The sequence below is a fragment of the Pantherophis guttatus genome, chromosome 1 (genome assembly GCF_059756535.1).
Source record: "Pantherophis guttatus breed Tessera chromosome 1, ASM5975653v1, whole genome shotgun sequence".
NCBI classification, from domain to species: domain Eukaryota; kingdom Metazoa; phylum Chordata; class Lepidosauria; order Squamata; family Colubridae; genus Pantherophis; species Pantherophis guttatus.
Window position 1 is genome coordinate 296,247,752 of NC_142063.1, and position 22,566 is coordinate 296,270,317.

Genomic DNA, 22,566 nt, shown 5'->3' on the forward strand with positions numbered 1-22,566 from the left:
TAAAATCATCTTTTTTGCAGCTGGGCATATAAGAATAAATAAAGGGCTATAAAATAAAAGAAAACTGGAAGATTTATATTATCTGTAAAAATAAAGGAAAAGGCAAGAAATGGGGAAAAACATAGATATCTTGGTGATCTTAAATATAATATTTTCTTTAAAACACCCACATGTAAAATACCTTAATCCCATGTGATCTTCAACAAACTAACACATAACTCTCAAGAACATTATGCTCTAGTGATAAAGTAAATAAATACGTACTCCAGAGTTGGCATATAACAGACAGCTTGATTGGCTGCAATAGTCCAGGGCTGGGTGGTCCAGACTATCAAACTCACTGCAGGTAATCCATCTAGTGGTGGAATCATATTTAGCACAAGTTATCGTAAGTACATTAGAAGCACATTTAAACAAAATGAATTCAGAACATAAATAAAACTTACCTACTGCAGAGGCTACTTTGGGAGGGGGTTTCAGCAAGGGAAATCTGATATAAACAGCTTGACTAGTATGTTGCTGGTTGTATTCAAGTTCTGCTTCAGCCAAAGCTGTACTGTATGAAGAATCAGCATGAATTGTATTTTAGTGCAAAGCTCTTCCATCCCCAAAGATAAGGGTAAAAAGTATGTTAATATCTTACTTTGTTGAAGGAGACCAAAACACTGGCTTATAGTCTTGATAAATCAAACCCTAGGAAATAAACAAAATTAAGAAATCGAAATGATTTGGCCTTGTATGTAATGTAAATATCCCTTGACCATATATTAACCTACCTTTTCATACATTTGATGGAAAACACTCAACTGTTTTGCTTCGTACTTTGGATCAAATGTGTAGTAGCAGTTCTTCCAATCTGCCATTATGCCCCAGCGCATAAATGCTGATTTCTGTTTCTCAATTACCTTTTCTGCAAATGCTTTGGCTGAAGAAGGAATAGTCATTTTTAATATGAATTCGCCCAATGTTAGGTGAAATTGAAAACAAGTATAAACTAAAGAATAATCAGAATCCAATTATTTTTCTTTAATTATTTTAGATAGACAGACATAAAGATAGCAATTGAATTTGACTTCCTGACAAATTCCTGCACTTTTCTTGGTAAGGTTTTTGGGAAGTGGTTTGCATTGCCTGTTTCCTAGGATTGAGAGAGTGACTGGCTCAAGGTCACTCAGATGGCTTCATGCCTAAGGAAGGACTGGAACTCAGACACCTAGTTTCTAGCTAGCTGCCTTAATGCTATACCAAATTGGCTCTACAAATATATTTTATATCACTATTTTTCTAGTTAGTGTAATTATAATAAATAATCCTTTATTGAATCCTAGAAGAACTAGAAGAACATTTAGTTTATCCTACATAGCTCATTCTAATCAAGAAAACATCCAATACTTGTACTGTGTTTTGTCCCTCTGTACTCGGACTCAGGAGCTGATTCTGGTCTCTGGCAGCAGCTGCTTAATGCCAGATCAATCTGCAGTAAAACTCATCTTATTCATGACATCTGATTATGTATGGGAGAGCCAATCTGGCTTGTATCACTGAGACTTGGTTGGGTACAGACTGGGGTTTTCCTTGTCCCTTCCAGGATTTTGAGTGTGACCTCAACTGAGACTCTGGGGCAGAGGTAGGATCTCTGGGGCAGTGAGTAGGATCTATTCGATAGGCATGTCTCAGGTGCCTAAAGGACCAAATGCCGTTTCTGAGGGAACTTGGGTTCTTTTCTCATTCCTGCTTGGAATGAGAAAGTGACAGAAGTGCTGGACTAAATCTCACCTGTGTAAATTCTATGCACCTTTATCATCTTTGCACTGGACAGGGTTTCACTCCTCCGGAGTGAGCTGGTGCACAATTTGGGGGTCCTCCTGGACTCATGGTTCCGGCTTGATGAGTAGGTGGCAGCTGTGGCTAGGTGGTCTTTGCATCCTTTCCTGGACCGGGAGGCCTTGCTCTCAGTCACTCTTGCCTTAGTCATTTCCTGTTTGGATGATTCCACTGCATTTTACATGGGGCTGCCCTTGAAGACTACTTGGAAGTTATTCAAGGTGGTGGTTATCATCTTTAAAACCCTATATGGCATTGGACCAGGATATTTGTAGGACCACTTCTCCCTAAGAATACCCGCCTCTCCCATTAGATTGGATAGGGCAGGCATGCTCCAGATCCCTTCCCTAAAATTCTATCACTTTGTATGATCTCAGAAGCATGCCTTTTCTGTGGCAGCTCCTACCCTCTCCCTAGAGATTCAGCAGGCCCCTACTTTTTAACCTTCTAGAAGGCCATCAAGACATGTCTTTTTACCAAAGCACTTGGCATTCTACACAGAATAGAAAGAATTGTATATAGCTAACTGAAGCTTGATGCAGGGCAATTTAAGAAGATGAGCAGGGTTTTTCTTTGTTTGACGGTTAAATTTTATAGTTACTGGTTTTATTGCTATTGTTTAAGATGGGCAGATCTGTTTAAAGTGGGCAGTCATATAATTCTTTTAAATAAACAAACATCTAGGATTAAAACCAACCTACCAATATTAGTTTAAAAAAGGGTGAGAAACAGAAGTGTACCCAAAGTCCTATTAGATTGAACTCTGAATTTTAAACAAACAGGGCAGAGGTTTTAAATTATGTATTATATATTAATAAATACAAAAACATGCAGATAGTGGCACATTTTTCTATTCAGAGTAAATCAGTACACTATTGCTACATTTGCAATTCTTCCTTCCACTATCTCTAAACTCCCAATTTGTCCATGTTTGCTTGCCATATGGACAGTAATATACATGTAAGAAACTGCAATTTTTTAAAAAAGCAGGTAGGCAGCCTATGGCTTCTTAGTTGTCACTGAAAACCAACTTTTAGTAGTTTCATCTAGTATGGTCAATAGTAATGCATCCCGAGAGTGGTACCTCAACAACATTTGAAGGTCACTCTTTGCCTATTTGTGTTTTTAATTATGTACCTCATCGGCACCTCTCAAATATTTGAAAATAGAATGATGTTGATGTTGCTGTTCTCCAAAACATGACTGTCATGGAATAACATTCACAGACCTCCGTAATAGTGTTTATCAAAGGAAAGATACCTTTCTTTCTGATTTCCATTGGTGTAAGATGTTTTGTTTCTTCACATTCTGATAATGCTTTCAACTCAATGGGTAACCCATGGCAATCCCAACCAGGGACATAGTGCACTTTATAGCCATTCATGACATGGAACCTATTTGTGATGTCTTTCAAAATCTGAAAAGAAAGGAGAGAGAAATAGTTATTCAAATTCATACTTCCATCTTGCTTTATAATTTTCTTGAATTCTACAATATTTATACTGTGGTTAGATCCAGCAAGCTATAACCAACAAATTGTTTTATATTTATTTCTATTCCGAAACATACTTTCTAATAGAAATATTAATAATGCTTAAGTAAAATTACAGATACTTGCTGCACAAATAACTTATACCAATAAAATCCATAAAAGCAAACAATAGTAAGTCTTTGGATAGGCTCCAACTTTTAGAAAGCTACAGATTCATGCCAAACTCTGGTTTTCTTCAAATTATATTTCAACGTGAGAAAAAAATCCACATTAATACATGTCTTATGGCTAAATACTACTGCTTTCACCAGGATACTTGTATTTATGTTCTCTGTAACATCTATGACTCAGTTCTGCATACAGATATAATTCCTCTGCAGCAACTATCAACTCCATTAGTCTTAAAATTAGTTATGGTTACTATAATGACCTAAAAGAGAGGTCATGCACTTTTTCAAATAACAAGGAACAATTCAAAATAACTACAAAAAATATGCAAGAAGCTTGGAATCAAGAATTGGAAATCCCAGTTTTTCCAAACCAATGGATTCAAGTTTCAAAGAACACTAACTTTACATTCCATGATTTAAAGTTGAAGTTAATCCACCAAAAATATTTTTGTATTTACTGGACACCATCTAGAATGTTTTGTAATGAAGCAGGCCAGTATTCGGCAGCTCTCAATACTCTCATATACCATTGCTGTATGAGCTGCAGTAGGCTTCCAGACCCAATTTAAGTGACGGTAATTAACAATAAAGTCCTTCATGGCACAGAACCAGGCTGTTTGTGAGATCATCTACCTTCCATTGTTTATGCCCTCCCCCTCGGGGGGGGGTAGGCATGCTCCGCGTCCCTTACATCAAACAAAGCCATTTTGTTAGACCTGGGGTCATGCTTTCTCTGTGGCTATGGATGGTGGTGACCTTGAAGATTGGACTGTTCCCCCAGGTATCCGGGCCAGGAAGTTAGATAAGCTCCATTGGTGACAAGACTTTTTATTTTGGTGGTTATGGCTTTAAATGGAGCTTTTAGGATTATATGGTTATCAGTTGGTTTTAATTTCAGTTTTAATCCAGAGTCACTACTATGAGTTAGATAGCTTTATACACCGCTTAAACAAATACATAAATCAATTAATGTAGGAAAACAATACTCACTTTATTCAAAGCATGGCCAACATGTGGGTCTCCATTGGCATAAGGTGGTCCATCATGAAGACAAAATTCTTGTTTGGTTTTCCTTTGTCTTTGCCAAGAATACAATTCTGAAAAGCCACATTTCTGAAGAAAAATACACTAGAATTAATATTATACATCTTACATAATGAATTATTTTTGAATATATTTAATCTAATTTCATCTCCCCAAAGTATTCCCATCATCTTTAGTATGTTCTGTCAAGGTATCTGGAAGCCTCCGAGTTAGAGTGTTCTATAATATTAGAGTCCTCGAAACATACCTGTGGTGATCAATTCTCAAATTTATTTATTTATTTGTTTATTCATTGAATTTATATTGCTGCCTATTCGTCCATGGAAACTCAAGGTGGCTTACAGAATATAAGACCACATTTAAAACAATAAAAACTAACAAAAAGAATCAAATAAATTAATATAGTACAATATAACAAAATCACCCACCTCCCACCCCGGCAACATCAGATCACACAAGCCATTTAATAGGCTCCATCCCACTCTGGGTTCCCCAGGCCTGCTGGCAGAACCAGGTCTTCAGCACCTTCCGGAAGAGTATTAGAGTGGGGGCCATTTTAATCTCTGGGAGAATGATGTTCCAGAGAGACAGAGCTACAATGGAGAAGGCCCTTCTTCTGTGTCCACCAGGTGTATCTCCCTCGGGGATGGGACCTGCAACATTCCCTGTCTCCCCGCTCTGATGGGTTGGGTAGATGTGACCGGCAAGAGACGGTCCCTCAGATATTTAAATTGCAAGCTAAAAGTCATTAGATTGATACAAGTATATTAATAATGAGACAACAAAAGTAAGCAAGCAAAACTCAATTTAAACAATTGTTCTTCTACCCTAAAAAGTCTCCCTATGAGCTGAGAAAACTATTTATTAATCATTCTAGTCAAACAAGACTTTTTCAGGAATCACTCCGTAAATTAAATACTGACCAATATAACCTGTATTATGGAGAACTGATGTCTGCATAATGATAACATGCACATATAAATACAAGCAATATTGATGACACACACATTTGCATCAGTTTCATAGTACCCAAATTCTTGTATAACTGTCAATCAGTCAGTTTTTTTTTTTTAAAAAAAACACCTTATCTCCTTTCAGCAAATTTTCTCTTTAGAAATACCCAGAGAAAATGAATTATCACTAAACTCATATAAATCTATAGCATAGCTGTACAATTACATTGCTTTGAGGGGAAAGTGACCAAACTATTACACATATATTTAAATTAGAATGCACTGAGTTGGGCTACCACATCAGGGCTGCAAAATGACAGTAACAAATTAAAACTTGGCAATGTATTTTTCACTCTTTTCTAGTGATGGTCTGAATTTTTGCAGCCCAGATATGGCAACCCTAAAATTGGGCTTAAATTTCTTGAATGTCTATTCTGGTTAGATAGCAAATAGACTGCGGCACAGATTGGATTTATATATATTATTAGACTTATAACCTGCCTTTATGTTGTAGAGTCCAAGAAGCGTAGGTGATACTGCTGCTTCCTCTTTTTCCCACCACTGCAACTCTTTGAGGTGAGGATGGGATTGAAACCAGAGACAGCGAATAGCCCAAAGTCAACCCAGGCAGCTTTCATGGCTAAGGGAGGACCAGCAGATCTCTATTTTAGCAGCCAGCTAAACTTAACCTTACTGCTTTCTCCAATTATTTACCAACAGGTGACATATATGAAGCATGGTCTGAGAAAAGTCTAGGAAGCTGCAGAACCACGAAGCTAGTTAGGGAACCTTTTTCCTTCCTGCAGGGCCCGACTAAATTCTGAGATGGGTGTTTTGAACCGTAACTAACAGCAACGGGACGAGCTACCTAGGCCAGGGGTGGGCAAATGTGGCTCTTTTACAACCTGTGGACTTCAATTCCCAGAATTCCTGAGACAGCCAAGCCGGCTCAGGAACTCTGGGAGTTGAAGTCCACAGGTTGTAAAAGAGCTACATTTGCCCACCCCTGACCTAGGCGATAGCACGGAGAGAAAGGCAAACCCAGCGCATCCTTTCAGAGCATCTCTTGTTCTGGGGGGTTGCAAAGGTTTCCCCACAGAGAAGCGTACAAATTACGAAAGGTGCACCTCTCGGTTCAACGTGTGCGTTTTAATCCCAGGCGGCGGCGGCGGCATTTCAGCACCTTTCCCCCCTAAAATTCATTTTCTTCATCTACCTGCTGTATCTCCAATTCAGTTTCAGGCTGCAGCCGGCCAGGCAACTGGCTGGGGAAATCGCTTTGGGGCAATAAGATCGTTTCACGGTATTTGGAGTCCGGCTTCGCCTTTTGGCCCGTGCTGGGTCCTGCGGACACCGTCCCGCGAGCCCAACAGCCAACATGCTTGGGAAACCTCAGCAACGGCGGGGCCCGCAGCACCCACATCGCGCGCACTTGGTCCGCGGGCACTTCCGGAAACGTTACGGCCACCAACGAGACAAAACGTCCTTTCCGGTTCTTTTCCGGCTCCGATGGGATTCTCAGCGCCCCCTGGAGTTCGGTCCTCCCCCCCACCTTTGTTATTTGGGGAGTCTCGCAAGCGTCGGTTTTGGCTGTGGGTCCCCCGAACCCCGGCATCAGTTCAGCTTCGCAGCCCAGAAAAGTGGGCTAATTGCGTAAATGAGCCTTCACTGGGCCTGACGTAGGAACAGAGCCCCTGGGGACATACATGTAAACGTTACTGGCCACGTAAGAGGGCCGAGATAATGGCAATAAGGACCCGGTAAAGGACCCGGTAGGTGGGGCGGAGAAAGAATAGGAAATCGGCATCGATTGAGCAATCTTGGCGCGAGCAATCTTGCGAGTGTTTGGTAAGAGAGGGGCTGCTCGAAAAGGAGGTATGCTGCTATTTTCATTTTTCTCTTGACCTTTTCGGACGCTTTGCTTTTAGATATTCATCGATAGAGATCTTGTGATAGTGAAGGAGGTGGGTGGTGAAATAGCGCTTTTCTTTCAATCCCGTCGTGGTAACGTCCTCGAATTAGGAAAAGACATCTACAGTCACGAAGGGAGGACAAGCAGGCTGAAGTTATTCTACCGATATGGTTAAGATCGTATTGTGTTCATTTGAGAGACTAGATGTGGCACAGGTGCTGTTTCTTAACATGTATGATAGTTACTATAATGGATTAGAATTTAGAAAACAACCAATAAATATGAGCAGTAGTTCCTGGTGCAATCCTATATATGCCTGTCCAGAAAGTTTACAGTTAAGTAGATGTTTTAAATATAACCCAGTGTTATGTTTTGGTTAAACTTTTACAATTTTAAAAAGTTTCTGTGTTAAATCAAGAGATTTTGCTTTGGAAGAGGGGATAAAAACATTTTACAAAACTTATGTTTTGTGCAAATCCTCACCAAGATTTTCACCAAATAAAGGAGGACTGTGGTACTTCATAAATGATATTTTTGGTCCACTGTGATCACTGAATGCACTGGTAAGATTCAACAGTATAATTTCTAAAAATAAAGTTGGCATTCCCCATAATATGAGGGGGGGGAGGGAAAGCTCTGCTGCGCATTCTAAAATCAGCCTAATAGTTTTTATAAGCATCAATTAAAAGATGAAAGACAAGAATAAATATGTTCATGTGTGTGAGGCTGCCATCCATTTCATGTCATTGTTCAGCTCAGGTGTCGTCGTTTCAAAAATGAGTCTTCAGTGCTAACCATATAGTTGTTATGATAAAGGAATATTGAAGGAAATGCAATCCAAATTTCTTTAAAATGGGCAGGACCAGTGCCAGGGCTAATAAGAATATGGGCTTCAAATAACAATGCTCAGAATGTTAAATTACCCTTTCTGTAAATGGGTAGTTTCTTAATTTTTGTTTAAAAGCTAAAGAAACATGCACTTTTTAGGGGAAGAAGGAGCAAACTAGATATAGTTCAGATTATGTAAAGTGGCTACATAAAATTTACAAGGAAGTGGTGAATTGGAAAATAAAGACTGCTTTAAACCAGAAAAACTAGTTGTAAAATGTTAAACCAATAACCAATATTGCTGGGAATAAAAAGCAAGCAGATGAAGTGAAGTATTTCAGCTTGTTTCCCAATGTAATAATTTAACAACTGGAATGTCGTTTAAAGGTTGCTAGCTCTCAGATTCCCTTCTCATTTAACATGACTGAAGTTAGGATTTTTTTTTTAATGTTGCATAATTTACAGTGAGGAAAGAGGATTACTTATATGGTAATACTCAACTAGAATAGGTGAAACTACAAAAAAGATTGGCATTGTGCAATACATGAACCAGAACCTCCCACTCTTCCAAAGAGCTCTAAAGGGACTTTAATCTTTTCCAGTGTAAATCACGCCCCAAAGGTATTTATTTCTTTTATAAGAAAATTGTGCTACTTACAAGATTGCCTTTGTTTTCTTTTGTTTTTTCTATGTAGTAAACATGGCTTCTAATCCAAGTGTATTGATGCGTCTTGTGGCCTCAGCATATTCTGTGGCTAATAAAGCGGGAACCATTGTGAGAAAAGTTATGTCTGGAGGAGAACTAGACATAGTGGAGAAGGTAAATGATCAGTAGAATTCTATGTATTTCCAGTTGGAACTTATATATCCAAATAAAGAAGAATTAATTGATGCTGGTATAATGTGCAGAACAAATTTTGTGCATCTGTGCTCAAAAGTAAGGTTTGTTGTGTTTAGTAGGGCTTGCTCAGTAATAAAGGTGTTTAGCATTGTAGCCTCATTTATTTTAAATGTACGCACAAATAATTTGGTGAGGCAATTCACCTGCAAGCAAATCACCCTTCTGGATTCACTCTTTGAAACAGTGATCGCTCATAGTGTCAGTACAACTTATTCTTTGACGTCCAGACAACATCATCTGGAATAGCCATTAAAAAGGCTCATCAAATATTTTATAATTCTATCATCAATATTAGTCACTTAGAGACATCTCATTTGCTGAGATGCTATATATTATATATAAAGTTATAATAGCTCTTGAAATAATCTATAACATGCCTGTGATTTTTTCTGCCTGTTTCCCCAGTTTTTTACTTTGAATAGTCTTGATGACAATCGAGAAAAATGACTAAACTTTCTTGCTTTCTAAGGATGTTAAAATAAATAGATATCTAACAACCTGTATTAGGGCCAGGAAATGTGCAGATCTCCACTTACTGAAGTACAATTCCAGCAGCCTTAGCCAGCCTGGATACTACTGAGAGATGCTGAAAGTAGTACAGAAATATCTAGAGGACCACAGTTTTCTCATACAGAACTGAAAAAGCAAAAATAATTGGTCCATATTTATTATATTTTATTCCTTTTGCTCAAGGCCTTACCTTTATCCTCGCAATGCCTTTGAAGATTCTGGCTGACTTAATGTTACCAGTCAGAATAAAAATGAGGACTTGATCTTTGATCTCTCCAGTCACATTCTAACATTCTAATATTATACATATACATACATATTGTATAAATATAAAATGTGTAATATACTATATTGTATATAGTATATATCTTTAAAGAGCTAATGACCTGATCCATACAGTATGTTCAAATACCTTCAATAAATATGATTTTACATAAAACCATATAATTGTTCAGTTTTTTAAAATGGCATTTGCAAATAAGATCAGTACATATTAGAGAACTAGATATGTGTAGTAGCATTGCTCAAGGCAAATATTTTTCTGAAGAAGAATATCTTAAAATATTTACACAGTACATGACAGTAAGATGATACGTACACTTGAAAACATACTCAACCCCTAGGATTTTCTCAAAATCTAAATAGATGTTTTAAAAGTTTCAGTAATTTTACATCTTCCTAATGATAATACAATTTGATTTAGCCAAGTTGTTATTTTGATTATAAACTGACCAGGTTTCTTTTTTAATAGTGTGGAGCTAATGACCTGCAGACTAAAGCTGATCGATTGGTACAGATGAGCATTTGTTCGTCCTTGGTTCTGAAGTTTCCTAAGGTGACAATCATAGGTGAAGAGGTGAGGAATCAGCATGTTCTTTTGTACTTGTTTGATTCGATACACTACCTTTATTCTTTTTAAAAAAAAAAACCTAACCACTACCAACCAGTGAGATATATACTGTTGATAATCTGCACCCCAGTCTCTCCACCATTTTTCTTCCATATGATCATGACTCTGCTGTTTTATGCATTTGTATGTAACTTGCATGTGGATACTGTAATAAGAACTCTTAACTAGTAGCATGGGGATTACAAGACTAGAACAGATATGAAAACAGCAGCTATATGTAGTATTGTTTACTTAGAAATAAAAAAAACACAACTATCTTGGAATTCATTTGTTTGTTTATTCAAACATTTCTATAACTGCCCATCTCACAGCAGTGACTCTGGGTGTTATGCAAAAATTAAAACTGCTCTAAAAATATATGTATAATCCTCAATTAATGATAGCAGTTGGGAATGGAATTTTCATTGCTAAGTGATACGGTTATAAAGTCATGAGATTGCATTGCTTAGCGACGGCAGTCCTGGCACTTCCTGGTTTCCACTGTTAAATAAATCCTATGCTGTTGTTAAGTGAGTATGTCATGGGGTTGTCATTTCTAATCTCCTACCAGTTTTCTGGTTGACTTAGTTTGTAGGAACCCGATAAAGGTCACACAGTCATCATATGATCATGGGATGACGTGATGCTGTAATTGTGAGCCAGGTGCCAAGTACCCTGATCACAACTACAGGACTGTAGAGATGCTGCAATGGCCAAAAAGTCAAGAACTACTGTAGTTGTAAGTACTTTTCATTCAGTGCCATCCCAAATTCAAACAGTCCTTGAATAAGAAGTCATTGAGGACAGCTGTAAACTGATTTCTTAATAGGTCTTCAGCAAGAGTCCTTGATATCAAATGGCTCATGGGTTTAAACATTTAAAGCTTTTATTTAGTGGCATCTGAATTGGGGGTCCTCCTACTGAACAAGATTAATCTCTCTTAGTTTGGTGTTTAGACTCCATGCTTTAAACATTACTGAAATTTGTTAGCATTTAGTGTTATTGAAATTTTCTCTCTCCTTCACTATTTCATTACAAACATTTGTATATGTGCATTTAATAAAGAATGTTACTTATATTGCATTTTCAGCTGTAGCAGTAAGACTATTTTTGCAACTTACCCTTCAGATTAACACTGTTTAGCAATCATTGCAACCAAATTATAATCAATTCTAACCAATTCTGCAGCCATTGTTACAAGCCCATCTCCATAGACTTTTGCTGATATTTTTTGGCATATTGCAGCACTAAAAAGTCTAGCTTTCAAAAACTTATCTTTCATTAAAATTATTTAAACTTGCCTTTAGTTGACTCATAAATGAATAAGCCTTTTTGACTTTAACTGTGCATAGACTTTTTTTTTAAAAAAAACCCAGGATCTTCCCTGTGAAGAAGTCAGTGAAGACTTACTTGAGAAAAGCCAATCTGAGGAGATACTGAAGCAAATCTGTCCACCACAGTATACTGCTATAAAAGAGGAAGAGGTATTTAAAAGGGTTTCTTTTTATAATCCCTGATTTATTTTCCAGACAGTAACAACTGCAGGATGAGACTCAGTAATCACTACGGGATGGAATGAATTGTGATTTGAGGAGTGATTTAACTATTTATGAGTCCACTACAGCTGGGCAGCCACTGCAGCCTAGCAATGATTTACTCTCCACACTTTCCCCTTTTCAAACTTTCTGCTTTTCTTTTGTTTCCTTCAAAGCTTGTTGTATGGGTCGATCCTCTGGATGGAACAAAAGAATATACTGAAGGTTTGTTCTTTGTTTTTTTGGTGAGGGGTATTTAGCATTTATAGACTTAAGGACAAAACCATCCACAATTGTCTGGCTTCTAGATTAATATCTATCATTTATGTGTGACCATATGATATATAGAAGTCACGGTCACCCTTTAGAAGTTTGAAAGTACAATACAAAGTGTGTAATGAGAAATAGCTAATTGGATGATTCATTCCTTATTATTGACTGAGGCTCAGCTTTTCCTTAGCAGGGCTTTTACACTATAAATGTATGTGGATGTATTTTTGTATTAGAAGCTACCACCTATAACAGTAGCCACCACATTTTATCTGTTTTAATTATTATATTATTTGTAAGGAATCAAGGATATCTATGTGGTTCTCTCTCCTCTTTAATATGGGGTATGTTAAGATGAGAATTATGGACCATAAAACAAGCTCAGAACCTTTGTTTTATATGACTTTATTGCTGCATAATTCTTGCCATGATGGCTAGCGTATTTTAAGATTGCATTAGAAAGTTTTTGACTTCTAATAGAAAGTTCACCCAATTCATTATTCCAGGGATAGAGAATCAGAAGTGGATGTCTATGTACTTAAAATCCTTAACCTGATCAATTGGACTTTTGTTAATTTCTCATGTAACAATGAACTTAAAAGCCCTTTGAGAGACAGTTTGGTGTATAGGTAGTCCTTAATCTATCATTGTAGTTGGGACCAGAATATCAGTCATTGAGCAAAGCAGTTGTTAAGTGAGATTCCCACGTGACTGCTTCACTCAATAATGGTGAAGCACTCCTTCCCAACACTCCTGGTTGCAGTTGTTAAGCAATCTCGGGTTAAGGTCCATAAAAAAATATTCCAGATGTTTTGAACTATGGAACTCCTAAGAGTTCCAGTCAGCCTAGCCAATGGTAAGGGATGCTGAAAATAGTGATTCAGCAATGCTTGAATGATTATAAATTTCCCATCTGTCCTACACAAACATACTATGAATTAAATGCAATCAGGCTTATCTCTTGCACACAAGTAACATAATTATTTAATTCTTGACTACTTCTATTATTGAAACAGGCATAAATCAGGTCCCCCCCCCCATTTCTATTTTCATGGCCTCTGGGTTTTTGTTTTTTTTTTTTAGTTACATGGGGATCCAGAAAACTGAAAAAGCATCACAAAGATACTTGCAAATTACTTCTTAATCTAACAATAGATACAACTGGGATTGCATTACATTGTATTATGGTGGGTGTTCTACAGAATTGATGTCTTTGGCAATTTTTCTTGGTTAGAAATCACAAAATGTTCCATGGATTTGATCCCAGAGAGTAGTGAACCGGAAGATAACTTTTTAAAGCAAGGCAGGCGTGGGTTCTGCTTTATTGTTTAATTAAATGGAAGAAAAATGACCTTGAATAAGAAAATGCAGCAAGTTTCTGTACTATACTGTACTATAACATGCAAAACTTTAATGAGAGTTTGTTTTGGTTTTAGTTTTGTGTATTGACTGATGTTTAGCATAATGTAAACCCAACCAGTTGTAGCTTATTTAACAAACATACTTAAGCAACTCAGTGTATAAACATGATCAAGTATAAATAGTCACTGAAATTATAAAGTATCATGTAAGTCAAATGTAAAAAATTAGAAGAATCTTGACTTTCATTTCCTTTGACAGATGTTTATCTCTTTCAGGACTTCTTGACCATGTAACAGTTCTTATTGGTATTGCTTATCAAGGAAAAGCTATTGCAGGGGTCATCAATCAACCATATTACAACTATGAGGTAGGAAATGCTTTAATTTTTTAATGTTCTTCTATTTTACTGCATATCACTTCTAATTAACTAGAATAATGGGGTTAACTGACTTGTTACTTAGAAGGAGGAATGGCCCTTTCCTTTTTCTGTCTAAAGTGCCCTAGTTAAAAGGATGTACACCCATGGCAGATTTGGGACTAGCATAAATCCAAATTTAAGACTGCATGTGCTGTAGGAGATGACCAGTCTGAACCCGAGGGATGGGTCAGTCTCAAGTCCTTCCCGCCTCCAAGTCATCTAAGTCGAGCCAATGTTGAATTCCGTTGACTCTGCCACCAATTTGCTTTGACCATTAGTAGTTTAGATTCTTGTAGAGAGCATTGGCTTACAATAAACCTATATTCATTTGAACTGCCTGGACTCCTGATTTCCTGTGCATAAACATCTGGTCCCGGTGACCAACTCGGATTCGATCTTGTAACAAAAAGTATAGATGAAGCTTTTCAGTTAGATAAAGGCAGACTAAAGTTGCAAACTTCTACCTACTTGCATAACAGTAAGTCTTATTCTTTCAGCAGCAGAATTGTAGTTTTTCTCTGAAAGAAAGAAATGTATCTTTGTAAATAACATATATTTAAATGGTTCATATTAAATTTGCTGATAATGTAATGGAGCAGATTAGTTTTGTCAAACCCTCGTGGAGGATGAAATTTGCTAAATTTAGGGTCATTATTCTTTTACATAAATACGGTATGTCCAACCATCATATATATTTACTCCTTTTGTTTATTTTTGAAAATGAAACTAGAATGTTCAAATAATTTTTCAGGCAGGTGCAGATGCAGTTCTAGGCAGGACAATATGGGGAATCCTTGGTTTGGGCGCCTTTGGATTTCAGCTGAAAGAGGTACCAGCTGGGCAGCACATCATTACCACCACAAGATCACACAGCAGCAAGATGGTAAATGACTGCATTAGTGCAATGAAGCCTGATAGTGTGGTGAGAGTTGGAGGAGCTGGTAATAAGGTATGGACACTCCTAAATTTTAATGCCATGATAGTAGGGTTAATTTTTTAAAATTACAAGACAAGACTTCCATTTTTATAATAGTGCCACAGACAAAGTTTTCCAATAGCTGATGCATATCTTGCAATTCGATTTCAACCAAATTGTGTGGATGGGACATAGGAATTGTGGAAATAATTTTATTAATTGCTTTGGCCTCTTTGGGATTTTAATTATTTACATGTCATATCTGAAGATGGTAGAGATTCTTAAAAGAGTGGCTTAGAAATGGATCGATACTTTCTTTAAAGATAATAGTTATAGTTTATTGTCATTGCACCTCGTACAATGAAATTAAATGCCATCTTCAGTGTACACGCATCCTTCACATTCTATACAATTGAATTGAAAACCCCTGACCTGATATTGCACGTCCTCATCTCTTGTCAAGAATGTTTTTTCCATAAGCCATAACCAGTGGTGGGATTCAAGTAATTTAACAACCGGTTCTCTGCCCTAATGATTTCTTCCAACAACCAGTTTGCCAAACTGCTCAGAAAGTTAACAACCGGTTCTCCCGAAGTGGTGCGAACCGGCTGAGTCCCACCACTGGCCATAATCTAATTAAAATGTTAATTGTAAATTTTACCACGAATCATAATATTTCCAGGCCTGAAGCCATCTTTTTCGTTGGATCTTCAGGCGTGCCACAATTACTACTGGGAGGGGAAACTGGGAGGGGGAATTGTATGGAGCCAGGGTGATACATAGTCATAATAACATTCCTTTCTCAGAGACTCAAGGACATCTTGCCCTGTACTTGGATGGCTGGAACTGGGTGGCATCTCCAGTTGGGATCGTGCTTTGATTGGACCATGTGATGGACATGTGGGTGTTGGGCAGGGACTTCAACATTCCTTTGGGTGGGGAAAACCTGGAAACTTTCAGATTCGGGGTTTCCCAGATGTGCCAATATGACATCCCTAATAAAATGGAACTTTGAGGAAACTCAAACCTCGGAGTTTTCTTTCATTGGGGGAGTTACTTGGAACCCTGACAAATATATCATCCAAAAAATGTGTATAATTATATGTATAGAGAAACTATACATATATACATGCATATGCTTGTTATGAATATATAAGAGCAAAGGAAAAAGGCCATAGAAAGTAACCAAGAACTAAAACATTGATCTGTTTGTGAAGTCATTCCTTATCTTTAAAAACATTGTATGTGTGCATATTAAACGACTGAGGTTGTTTTATTTGTATCAGATCATTCAACTTGTCGAAGGCAAAGCTTCTGCTTATGTATTTGCCAGTCCTGGATGCAAGAAGTGGGATACATGTGCACCAGAGGCTATTTTGCATGCAGTTGGAGGTAAGTTAATAAATACATTGGAGAAATAGAAACAAGGAGATGTATAATTTTTTCTCTTTGTAAAGAGCTATAACTAAGAGGCCAACGATGCTAACTTAAAACCTAGTATTTTAAAAATATGTTTATATTCTTTTCAATGAAGCATACAGATGTATTTATTGGCTTAATATATGTTATTTCCTAGCCGATGGTCATCTCCATTACTTTTCTTTCTGTAGCTGGACAATATCTTAACAATGATTACTCTTTTGGATTTTAATTCTTCTCAATTGTGTGATATAATTATAGTGATAGTGATTATATAGTTATGTGTAGTGATATTTTTTGTCTGTACGTGCTAATAAGCATACATAAGGTGCTTAGATTTAAATTAAGATTTCTTTAATTCATATCTGTTGACATTGACAGGTATGAATAAAAGAAATAAGCAATTTCTAAACTTTTTAAAGATAAACAAATAAATAAGAAAACAAAACTTGTAGATTATGCTATTATAGAATGCTTGGGTTCTGCAACCTGTGAACATTGTTTGGAAATAAGTGCTTCAGAACCCAAAAGAACACAAAACCCTGCTCTTATCTTTTAAAATATGCTGTTATTATCTCTAGGTTTCTAGGAAGGTCTGAAAAAAGTTGTAGTTGCTTTAAGAATCATATGGTTGTCACCTTTAAAGCCCTTCATGGCTTGGGACCATGTTATCTGAGGGACCGTCTCTTGCCAGTCACATGTACCTGACCAATCAGAACGGGGAGGCAGGGAATGTTGCAGGTTCCATCCCCGAGGGAGATACACCTGGTGGGACCCAGAAGAAGGGCCTTCTCCGTGGTGGCAAGCTCTCTCTGGAACATCATTCCCCCAGAGATTAGAATGGCCCCCACTCTAATACTTTTCCAGAAGGCGCTGAAGACCTGGTTCTGCCAGCGGGCCTGGGGAACCCAGAATAGGATGGAGCCCATTAAATGGCTCCTGTGATCTGCTGTCACCGGGGCGGGGAGTGGGAAGTGGAGTGATTTTGTTATATTGTACTATATTAATTTGATTCTTTTTGTTAGTTTTTATTGTTTTAAATGTGGTTTTATATTCTGTAAACTGCCTTGAGTTGCCATGGGCGAATAGGCGGAAATATAAATTCAATAAATAAATAATAAATATTAATCAAGAGTTAATTTTTTAAAACATGTATGCTTTAAAGAAAATGAAATGCTGCTCTAATTGTAAGATGTCTTAAGCACTGCTTCAAAATAATTTTTAGAGTAAGCAAAATCTTACAATGCACATAGCTATTAATTTTCCAGCTAATCCATTATTGCTTTTCTTTATTTGATGTGGTGGTATCGGGGGTTGATTTGTGTATAAAAGATATAATTTTAAGCACTTTTAAGTTCAGGAGAATTATATTGATTTTGAGGACAGTTTTGTGTATTAAAGCACATTAATTATATTGTGTATTAACATGTTATACTAAAATGTAAGGAAAAATTCAAATTTAGCCAACAATAATTTGGAAAAGGAATATTCATTTTTTATGAACTAGTTTTAATTGTTTGTCCTTTTATAGAAATACAGATACTGTGTCTAAATCCATTCAAGTCTAGAGTCATGTTTTTCTTTTCTTTCTTCACAGGCAAACTTACTGATATTCATGGGAACTTTTTTCATTATAATAAAGAGGTCAAACACATGAATTCGGGAGGAGTTCTTGCTACTTTAAAAAATCATGACTATTATGCCAGTCGAGTTCCTGAGGCAGTCAAAGAAGCCCTTGTGCCATAAAAAAATGCAGAAGATTGTGCATTCCATTTGGCTGGAAAGAACTTCTTAGCTGAAATAAGTTGTGATTTTTGATAGGGTCACACTCTGGACCAGTTCCATGATCTTTAGTTAGAGATTTGTTGCTTCCTTGATTTAATATACATTCTGGTAAATTTGAGATTTTAGTTTTTAGTAGTGACTTAAATAAAGTTGTCCAGCTTTCTTAATGCTTATTAATATATAAGTTCACCTATCCAATTATCCAATTATTATTCAATCTATTTGATTTGAAGACAAAACAAAATAAATGAAACACTTATTTCAAATGTCTTTTATTATGCAAGTCTCACTCATACATGCACCATGTGAAAGGAACATTTTGTCTAGCAAGCTAGCTTGTTTGTTTATATATACATGGATGTGTGGGATGTATGTCAGTTGTGTGCCTAATTCTCCCTCCATTTTCACATGAGATGTTTATATGGAGAAATCTGGAAATATACCTTTTATACACTGAAAAATACATTCTTGAAATAAAATTATAATTTTTGTGGACACTTTTGTGAAGGTTTTATTTGTAGATTTTGATTGCTTTGATCTCTGCTAAGAGGGCTCTTTTCCTGATTTATTCCAGTATGTTTGACTGATAGCTCTGAACCTGAAAAACTAACAGTTTGAATTAGTGGTCCTTCCTCTGCATTGCATCTGAAAACAGGTGCAGCTCTCAGAAACAGCTGGTGCGGGACAAAGGTGTGGCAGAGTCGGTCCCTTTTCGTGAGGGATGTTTCTGAAGACCAAAAAGGAGCTCGGCTTTCCAATCTTCGTCAAGCTCAACAGGAGCCAAAACCTGGGCTTCGTTCTGTTGGGTCTAATGAAGGGTTACACGAAACGTGCTTGGAAATAGCCTCGCACGCGTTCCGCAACCCCAACTTGGGAACGAGCGTTGCGGCTCCTGAGAGCTTGTGGAAAAACTCCAAGGCTCGTCCGCGGGAAGGAGGAAGGCGAAGGCGTGGACGAGGCTGGCCCAGCCCTGTGACGAGGCGGGAGGCAGGACTGGGGCTGGACTAGAGCCCGATTGGCGAAGGGGCGGGCGGTCTCGGCCCTCGCAGCCGCGTCGCATTCCTTCTCGATTCTTTCTCCTAGTGCCGCTGCTGGAATGGCGCTGAGCCTGACCGTCAACCCCGGCGATCTGCCTCTCGGTAAGGACTTCCCGCTCCTGTTGCCCGGAATACACGCCGGTTGTGAGCGCCTCAACCTTCATCCACCCACCCTCCCAATTTCCCCCTCCTGGCTGCCTTGGCCGGCCCAAGTGTTGCTGCCATGTTGCATCAGGCACCGTCCGCGGGAAGCCATTGGCCCGACTCTTCATTCATCCGCCTCTTTCTCTTTCCCTTTCGCTAAAGCCGGTTCCTGGGTAAACGTTTCTAGATGAGGTCGAAGCGACAGGCGGAAGGCTCCTGTCATCTGGGGGTGGGGGGTGGGGGGTTGGGGGGTTTGTGTGGGGCTAACAAAAGATCGTTGGGGAGGGAGCTGAGATGATGAATTCACAAAAGGCTTTTTGAGGCTTTTGACATTGATAGAGACGCGGGTCAGGAGGTCCAGACGTTCAATGGAAGGGGGTTAGAGAGAAGGGCACTGACACGTGGCACAGATTGTGGGAGACTCTGTGGGGGAATAAATGTAGGCCGTAGGCGTTTCTCACCCACTAACTTGTGTCTCTGGGTTATTTTCATCCCCCCCTGCCCAGTCAGACTCAGGCTTATGCAGAAAAGTCAAAATGTTGGCTTCACTTGCCAACGAGGTGTGGCTTCTGAACGTAGTAGTAGTGAATGTAGTAGTGTAACTGAAGATGGCATTTAATTTCGTTGGATGAGGTGCAGTGACAATAAAGTAAACTAAACTAAAAACCCCAGATCAGTTATCACATGGATATTTAAACTTGTGTTAATATGCGGATTTGCCTGCTGTACTTTTTTTTTCAACCACAACATTGCTTGGTCACTTTCTTCTTGGTCAATAGTCACAGTTTGTTTATATTCTGGTGCTTAAATGTTCTGGATTTTAAAGTGAAACTCAAAATATCAAGTTATGCCCCATTGAATATGTCCCATTATAGATTATATTTCCCATTCCAAGGTTATGTGATCTTCCTAGTTTTGGGTATTCTTTTAACTGTTATCTAGAATAGTGTAGTTACTTGGGTATAAGCCCTGCTGAATGTAATAAGATGTGGCAGTGACAGTCTACAGATGAAAAATGACATTTGAGAAAAAATTTAAAATATAATAATCTGATAAAAGTAATAGTGACTACTGCATGTTTAAACATTCCTTTTACATGTTTTTGTGGCATAACCTCTTAATAAAAGTTCCTTAAATGTATTTCTTTTTAAAATCTGAGCTGCCATAGGCATAGTAGGGTGTAGCTCAAGAGCATTTATGCTTAGTCATGGAATTTCTAGGTGTGTAATTTTAGCTTGTCATTCTGCATCTCAAACAGACTGTAGAGTAGATTGTAATAAATAATCTTGCCTGCAGTGATGCTTCTTAATTACATAAAATGTTGAACTTTCAGTTTTGCATGACATATAGTTATAGATTTTGCTACAATATTAAATAATGGTTTAGAAAGATGAAATGCTACTGTCTCTCTTGAATTCAGCTCAACTTCTGATAATATGATGTGTGATTCTCATTAATAAGCTAGAAGTAAGTTGCTGTCTTATCAGAATTTTCCCCAGTCTGGTTTATAGATGTAGGATTTCCCAGTGGTCTCCCATTAAAGTGCTAACCAAGCCCACCCATATCTAACTTTTTTCAAAATCAACTAGAATCTGATGTTGCTGCTGTGGTACCTTTGTGGGAATTGGTACATTGTAGTCAGGAGTAGATTTTTGAGAAAGGTTTGATTTGGAAATTTAACACATCTTTATTACTTTCATATAATACAACATTACAGTAGGGTAGTTTCTTATTGTAATCCAAGGATTATAATAATTTTTCAGAATTGTTTACAATCTTGAAATTTGAAGATTTTCCAAAATAGTCTGTAACTTTGGCATATGTGTACCTGGAAGCTTCAGTAAGTTTTTGAGAACTTGGTATTGCTAGGCTTCAGCTTCATCACTGCTGCTCAGTAGACCTCATTTTGGGATTCTCTTCTTCCCATAAATCTATTGGAAATTACTCTGCTTTTTCTAAAAGGAGGAGACTTAAATTCCCCTGCATTATTTCTCCTATCAAAATCCATTCCCAAGTTTTCACAGCTGTTACCTCTCTACTTTACATGTAGACTCTATTCATATCAATGGGACTTAACCCTATAGGCCCATGAAGTTTAATTTATATATTTATTTGACATATAAATCGGTCCATTCTCATTGACTCTGAACAATGTATGACATGAACAAGCTGGCAAATGATTATCTCAATAATTAAAACAAAAACATACCCAACATGACCTCAGCAGGAATATTGCAGCCTATCAGTCAAGTTGGCCGACTACATGGAAGGCATGGAAGTGATGGTGCACTGCTCTGGCAGCTTTTTTTTAGGGGGGTGGGCTTCTCTTGCTTTACATTTTTGGCCTTCTCTTTAATACTGAAAAAATTATTGACAATTGATACAATGTTAATGTCTTCCTGACTGGAATGTTTCAGGTAAAAGAGGAAATGCTATGAAATTTTTTTTTAAAAGTGTATCTTTAAAATAAGTCCTCTTATAATCATTTTAGGAGCATTGCTGACTGTAGAACATGTAAAGGATCATGTTAAAATTTCAGTTGAAGAAGGCAAAGAAACCGGTCTACGGATATCTGAGTATGTTTTTGTGTATTTGCTGTTGTTGCTTTTAAAATTTAATTACTATGATATTGATGCTGTTAAGAAAATGAAGAAAGACTGTGTTCATTACCCTGAAGGATGAAATGCAGTCATTGCAGTTCTTAATACTTACTAATAATTTCTGCATGACATATATATATATATATATATATATATATATATATATATATAGTATATATATATATACTTTATGTATGTGTGTGCATTGTTTTTTCTCCAAAAGCCTTCAAATAAACTTTGTTCAGATATATGTTTATCACATAAATCTGAACAATATATATTATATCTGAACTTTTATTTTTTTTCTTGGAACCCTATTATGGAACTGACATTAGATTCAAATAATGCTTTTATAAATTTTTCCTATCATCGAATAGTGGTATAATAGTTGTCATGAGATCTGGTAGTCTGAGATGGATTTTAAGGAACAAGGAAAATAAAATTCTAAAATGGATGTGTGACTGATATGGGTGGTTATATGTTGGATTGTACATCTAGAATGTCATTCCTTTTCTGTCTGACCTTTCCATTTTTGGAGGGTGATGAGATCTCATATT

The 22,566-nt window shown here is 37.3% G+C and overlaps 3 protein-coding genes across 6 annotated transcripts in view; 2 read left to right on the forward strand and 1 right to left on the reverse strand.

Moving 5' to 3' along the window:
* The window catches only part of IARS2 (isoleucyl-tRNA synthetase 2, mitochondrial), a 36,493-nt gene extending 29,395 nt beyond the window's left edge, over nucleotides 1–7,098 (reverse strand). Inside the window, exons 1-7 of the mRNA XM_034427853.3 lie at nucleotides 6,700–7,098; nucleotides 4,477–4,599; nucleotides 3,085–3,241; nucleotides 777–925; nucleotides 644–693; nucleotides 447–556; nucleotides 265–355 (exon numbers count right to left, since the gene is read on the reverse strand). Coding sequence (XP_034283744.2) covers nucleotides 265–355; nucleotides 447–556; nucleotides 644–693; nucleotides 777–925; nucleotides 3,085–3,241; nucleotides 4,477–4,599; nucleotides 6,700–7,098 — 1,079 coding nt within the window. The remainder of the gene's footprint in view (nucleotides 1–264; nucleotides 356–446; nucleotides 557–643; nucleotides 694–776; nucleotides 926–3,084; nucleotides 3,242–4,476; nucleotides 4,600–6,699) is intronic.
* On the forward strand, nucleotides 7,014–18,723 carry BPNT1 (3'(2'), 5'-bisphosphate nucleotidase 1). The gene is made up of 9 exons (XM_034427854.3): nucleotides 7,014–7,358; nucleotides 8,919–9,043; nucleotides 10,386–10,490; nucleotides 11,900–12,007; nucleotides 12,235–12,283; nucleotides 13,966–14,057; nucleotides 14,860–15,057; nucleotides 16,311–16,416; nucleotides 18,041–18,723. The coding sequence occupies exons 2-9, from the start codon at nucleotides 8,924–8,926 to the stop codon at nucleotides 18,187–18,189; spliced, it is 927 nt and encodes a 308-aa protein (XP_034283745.1). The 5' UTR covers nucleotides 7,014–7,358; nucleotides 8,919–8,923; the 3' UTR covers nucleotides 18,190–18,723.
* Nucleotides 18,724–19,041: 318 nt separating this feature from the next.
* EPRS1 (glutamyl-prolyl-tRNA synthetase 1) overlaps nucleotides 19,042–22,566 on the forward strand; it is a 45,464-nt gene continuing 41,939 nt past the window's right edge. For 3 of the 4 annotated variants that reach the window (XM_060692483.2, XM_034427849.3, XM_034427850.3), the window contains exons 1-2: nucleotides 19,044–19,367; nucleotides 21,901–21,985. In XM_060692483.2, coding sequence (XP_060548466.2) covers nucleotides 19,325–19,367; nucleotides 21,901–21,985 — 128 coding nt within the window. In that variant the 5' untranslated portion in view covers nucleotides 19,044–19,324. Of the gene's footprint in view, nucleotides 19,368–21,900; nucleotides 21,986–22,566 lie in introns of all 4 variants that reach the window. The other variant, XM_060692484.2, reaches the window with a different exon arrangement.